General features: G+C 43.8%; 1 protein-coding gene across 1 annotated transcript in view; it reads right to left on the bottom strand.

The window, feature by feature from the left end:
* Positions 1-844: 844 nt before the first annotated feature.
* The window catches only part of Lrp12 (LDL receptor related protein 12), a 73,128-nt gene continuing 67,972 nt past the window's right edge, over positions 845-6,000 (bottom strand). Inside the window, exons 6-7 of the mRNA XM_059247206.1 lie at positions 4,630-4,762; positions 845-1,825 (exon numbers count right to left, since the gene is read on the bottom strand). Coding sequence (XP_059103189.1) covers positions 935-1,825; positions 4,630-4,762 — 1,024 coding nt within the window. The 3' untranslated portion in view covers positions 845-934. The remainder of the gene's footprint in view (positions 1,826-4,629; positions 4,763-6,000) is intronic.

Here is a 6,000-nt window from a genome sequence, read left to right as displayed (position 1 = left end):
AGCTATGGAAATATATAGTCACTGTGGTAGCAAATGATAGCATCTGGAGTGACAGTGCCTGGGCACTGAACTCGTCTGAGAACTTGTAGGACTTTAGTGCAAATCCCTAGGGTCCAACTCGAGCAAACCCCTGTACCAGAGAAAGACATTACCAGGTGGAACTTAGCATGTACAATTTCTGTACATATTCTATAAAGTTCGAAATTTACTGCATAGTAGAGTATCTTCATCCGCTTAATTCTGTCCCTAAATCGAGATGAAAACAGAAATGTCTTGGGATTTTACCATTTGGTCTGTACCATGTTAGAGTATTAAAGTCAGCATTAGAAAATCTAGAAAAGTTTGTTTTCTGACAGCAATCTATCTAACTCTACGTAAGTTTTACATCATTGTGTGTTAAACGTAAGAGGAAGTTCTTTTCCCTTGGACAGGTCCGTATGATGAAATCCAGTAGCAGACAATGTTACGCAAATAAAGAGGTGATTACAAGGGTTTGTTTTCTCCTTTTGTACATTAACAACCTTAGCATCTAGTATAATAAATTACATGGTGTCGAAGAGCATCAAAGATCCAATTAAAAGAAGGTGCTATTTTGTACAAACAAACCTTTTAACATAAGATAGATAAAATGACAGTGAAATAAAGCAGCCATATTTCTACTATTAAAGGACCAGGATTTAAAACAAAAACAAAGTAAGTAAAAACAAGTGGAAGAACGTGACCGAGGAATACAAATACATAATGCATTTTTAGCTGCTAAACCAGTCAACTCTAGCTCATAGAGTTACACGTTGTTTCATTTAACCATGCAGGCTAACATACCATAAAAAAATCACCCTGCATCTTTTCATTTCAAACTAGTTTAATTGTGAAGTTACAAAACCACGAATGGATATTGCTCCAGCTTGGATACAGTCTCTCTGAGGAGTCCACCCTAACACAGTAGCAAAGCCTCGTCATCGCTCGGTTCGTTTTTCATTGTGGCTTCTAAGCAAGTGTCTGGGATCTGGGCGGTGTGCACAATGCCACAGCGCTCGCAGGGGCCATCGCGGTTACTTGTTCTGACTCCAGGGTTCGGGGCACTGTATGGCTGCCTAAACCCTTGCACTTGGTCTGAGGCAAGATCAAGAAGAGGGCGAGAGCAGTCACTGGCGTCAATGTCTGAGGCTCCATCAGACACTGGAATTAGCATTTCCACATCGTCGTCCTCTTCTCCTCCACTCACCCCGCTGCTATCGAGCTGTCTCAAAGGACTCTGGTGCTGAGTTGAGGAACTCGACCGCCCTAATGTGAACCGGACCCAGCGCAGGCCCTGAGTCATGCGACTTAACGCGCTGGTGAGCTGGTGCCGGGCTGGGCTCACACTCGGGGCTTCCACACCTGCCGCCTCCCTTCCGTCTCCGTGGCCGTGGCCGTGGCCGCCGCCGCCGCCGCCGCGGGCGCTCTGGGCCGAGGAGTTGGCAGCGGCCCCCACCGAGGCTTCCACGGCGGTGGTGGGGGGGACCTTCTGGGGCAGGGGCGCTGCAACGCCCCCAGACGCTCCTGCCGTATCCCGTCTCTCACTTTCTGTGTCGGTGTCGTCGGACTCCACGGAAAACAGGCTTCTGTGAAGGTGACTCCTTTCCGTTTCTCTGCTGCTGTTCTGACTCGGGACCACCTCGTCTCCATCGGCCGACACCAAAGCCAGCGATCCGGAATGACGTGATCGTGCGAAATTAAAAATACGATTCCAAATGCTGCTGGATCGGCCTGTCATAGGGAGCCTGATGGATGTAAATCCCAGCTGAGACCGGACAGCTAGCCTCAGGTTTTCTAAAACCGAAGCCTGCAAAAGTTAAGGAAAAAAAGTAAGACTGCTAAGAACGAAGTATCAAGATGAAGAAGTCTTTGACTCAGTGTTACTAGGGGCAGGGATGAAGTAAATCCCCTCAGCTCTACAGGTCCACTCTAGAGAATCTAATCTAACTTAAATTTCAACTTTACAGTGATAGTTATGTCAATTACAAGTTATTTTATTTCAAACCTCAATAATAATCCAACCCTAAACCTGTACCAAGTATAGAAAATAGTATCTTTACAACCAAAAAGACTGACACATCTACTGTCCATCACTAAGTGACCTGGTATCATTTATGTTAATGATCCTTTAGCCTCTTACACAAATACAGTTAGCCTTGATTTACAAGGCTGAACTGTCCTGTCAAGGTGGGAATTACATTTCACAAAGCTGGTTTCCAGAACTGGGTGAATGAATACTGAGGATTCAGTTACACTGTCACGCACAAAAGACTGAACATACTTGTAATACAGAAGAGAAATCAAAAGATTACATTGGGATTCCTTCTCAAGTTTAAGAACTAAGCTTTTTTTTCAGTTTAGGATTAAACAAACCATATTAGTCTTTAAAAACTGATTTAAAATTAAAAAACATTTAGACTTTAAAATATGGATTGCTTTACTAATTAATTAATTAGCACATAATAAAAGTATCTTGCTCAACTAAAAGAAAACCTAGGGGCCAGCGAGACGGCTCATCAGGTGAAGGCATGGGCCGCCAAGCCTGGAGCCCACCACTCATGCACGCTGTCCTCTGACCTCCCCAGGATGGCATAGAGCAAGCATGCACCCTCTTCCAAACACAATAGCAAAGAACTGTAATTAAAAGGTAAACTCTTTTGTTCTAGAAGGAAGTGTTAGATTACTTTTTAAAACGTGCAGCATTTAAACAGTCTTTAAGCTCCACCTAGTGGTTATGGAGTTGGAACAAACAGCTCTATGAACCCGGATTGAGCATTTAAAATACTAGGTATCTCAGCAAAGATTAGCTGACCCACTCCTTACAGAACGGTCTCCCCTGCCATGGCCCAGCTTCTGGCTCTTCCTCTCACAGAAACAAAAGAAAAGCGACCAGGAAGATATGCGAGCTCCTGCTCTCCACCTGTGTCTGTCAGGTCCATACAGTTATACCTGAACAGTCTGAAAACAATCCAGCAAATGCTAGGAGGCCACCGTTACAGGAGCATTTCCTAGCCTAGGTTTAGGAAACTACACACCACCTGTAAGAAATTTGGCTATCCGCACACACGGACTTTCAGTACAAAATGTGTAAGATTGTTCTCACCAATTAAGTATCTAACTACAAAATTAAAACAAATAAATAGTCGTTCAAGTTCAGAAAGAACTTCTCCTCAGACCTAGCGTACTCAAGCCACAGTCCAGTGAGGCAGGTGAAAAGACACAGCGGTGAGCAGCGGCTGGCAGATCCTCGGCATACTTTATAGCAACTATATCACTACAGTCTGCACAACCGATCAGGAGTCACTCTCTACCTAGTTAAAAACTAGCTCCCTGGGGACTGGCAGCAGCTACGATACTGTGATTTGGGGTGGGGCTCTGGTGAGGTGAGTTTCAGTAGGGCTACAGACTTCGACTAGCCCCACCCAATTAATCCTGACTGAGTCCTGGATGGGGCTCAGGGGCGTGAGTGTGCTTGGCTGGTATATTGTCACACAGGTGTAAACAGAGCTAAGCTCTGTCACTGGGCTGCCTGACTCTGCCCCGGGCAGCTCTTTCCTCAGTCTCTTTTAATCTGTACCCTCCATGGGCAAACAGCTCCCAGCCCAGCGAGTCCTTCAAATCCTTTTAGTGAGCTGGAAAACCAGAGGGAGCTGGGGAAGCCTGAACTTGCAAATGGTCCCGGCAGTGAGCAGTCACTGGCCTGTGCTCCCACCCCTTCAGGAGCACAGTGGGGAGGAGGGTGAGGGGAGCAGTGGACTGAGTCAGCCACGGTCTGCCACCTTCCTTAGAGAAGCTCTGACTGTGGCAGGGCCACCAATAAAAAGAAAACTATAATTTAGTTTTTTCTATTTTACACCCCAAATTTTGGCCAGTATAAATTCAGAATTATAAATTAAAATGTTCAAAACCTACAATCTCTCACCAACGATTTGCTAAACACTCAAATGCAGTGACATGTGCCAGAAGTGAATTGGTGTTCTATTTTTAAAGAGTTAAGTCACTGAGAAAGTATCAATTTTTTTTAGTTCTAATTCTGAGAACCATTTTTATAAACATTTGTGAATACATTTGAAATCTAAATGCATATAAATCCTTCTGACTAAAATGAACCTTGGTATATTTCACAGCTTGGAAAGTTTTAAAAAATTTACTGAGAAATTTGAAGAATCAAGAAACTTGAGATACAACCCACAGACAGCGGACCAAATTCTTAAACACTGTAAAACTCAGCTTGAAGTTGTCCCTCAAGTGAGGGACAAGCAACTTCTCTTCAGTTACTTTTACTTCACACTGATTAAGTAACATTGCTAGTATGTTAATTTTAGTATTCATTCTTAAATCTCTAACCGTTCAGTTCAATCAGAAAATTGGTCAAAGTTTTTAAATTTCATTGCACTCACTTATTATCAAAAGCAAAATGTCTAATGACAACCATATAATCATAAATGTAGAGTTTTAGAGATTCTGTTTAAAATATAATCAAAATTTATAAATTCAATTCTCTGTGTATTTAATATTTTCTTGACTGTGAAAATTCCTAATTTAAGGGTTCCTGCTTTACTACACATAGGCTTTAAAGATGGTGGCCCAGAGATTGAATCTGCACTGTACCTGATTAGGTGAGCAAACCGGGAAGTCCTCCACGGGTGGGATTAAGCCCTGAGCAATCAGCTGTCCGTAAGAGGGAGGGGCTTCTCTTCGCAGCAGTTCCGCCTCCACTCGTGACAGCTGGGTCTCAAACGACCTTGGCAAAGGGGAAGAAAAGGTCACAAGAAGGCAAGCGGCAAAGTTCTACCGTCAGTACTGGGGAGGACCGGCTGAGTCTTCAACCCACTAACTCAGCTGCGTCACTCCTCTCTGGGAACACTCCTCTCAGCAAGGCTGAAGCGGACCGTGTGTCCAGGGAGCTTTATGCCAGCAAGGACCTACATTACTATGTTTCAATAGGCTGGAAACCTCTGGAAATAAAGTAAATAAGTAAATAACAGATTTTAAAACCCAAAGCCCCTAGACCATAGGAGACAGTTGTTGAAAGGTTGCAGAGACACCTTATCTATCAAGTCTAACACATTTTTTTCAGGTCAGAGTGAAAGGAACCCCAACATACTCCCTGCGTAGCTGGACGGCTGGAGACCCGACTCTCCACTGTGTTCTTCTGTTGAGTATGGTGAAGTTTTCAGCTACTTGTATTTGCTCAGAGGAGATGCAGCGATGGCTGTTACGGCCTGTGCACCTGTGTACCATCTGTGATCTTTAGCTGTTTGGCGTGTTCGGTGTTAATTGATAATTTGTTAGGACTGAAGGCAGCTGTCCCCACAACAGCCTCTTAGGAGACGTCTCTGCCATGAACTTCTCTCAATTTATCTTATACCACATTGGAAGCTGCTCTCCCTGTACTCCATCCTCCTGTGGCTAAACCGAGAACCTATCTCTCACTGAACTGTACGTGGCCAGCTCATGTGCTGTTAGTCCTTCGTGTGTTTCCACAGCTCCAGACCAAATGAACCATGTCCTTATTCTTGGAGAAGGCCGGGCATCCTACATACTTCCCTGGAGAAAACCCTTCCAGTATTTCTTCTCTACATTCTATTCAGACTTCAAAAGGCGTCTCTGGAGTAAGGACTTGCGCATGCTGCCACCATGAGGGCTTCCACACTGTTTCAGAGACTTTAGGTCACTCATGGCTCTTAGCTTACCCCACCCACCAATTCCCTCCTTACTGTGAGCCTGCCTTGTGAAACTATGACTCATTTACTTTCTTCTCACTTGTAGAATGCTATAAACACTGGAGGCTCTCTGATATGTGGAATTATTGAATATTTATAAAAACAAGACAAAACTGTAACTGAGAATAACAGTTTACAAAACCCCCTCAAGGCAGGAACCTAGTAAATATATTTCTTATCTCATAAAGTTAAATAATATTCTGTACTATGTTTATCTTTGATTATTGGGCCTTTCATCCTAGTTTTATATATTCTG

Source organism: Peromyscus eremicus, chromosome 20 (genome assembly GCF_949786415.1).
Source record: "Peromyscus eremicus chromosome 20, PerEre_H2_v1, whole genome shotgun sequence".
Lineage (NCBI taxonomy): Eukaryota > Metazoa > Chordata > Mammalia > Rodentia > Cricetidae > Peromyscus > Peromyscus eremicus.
Note: the sequence above shows the minus strand (reverse complement) of the source record. Positions and strands in the feature narration are given on the sequence as shown.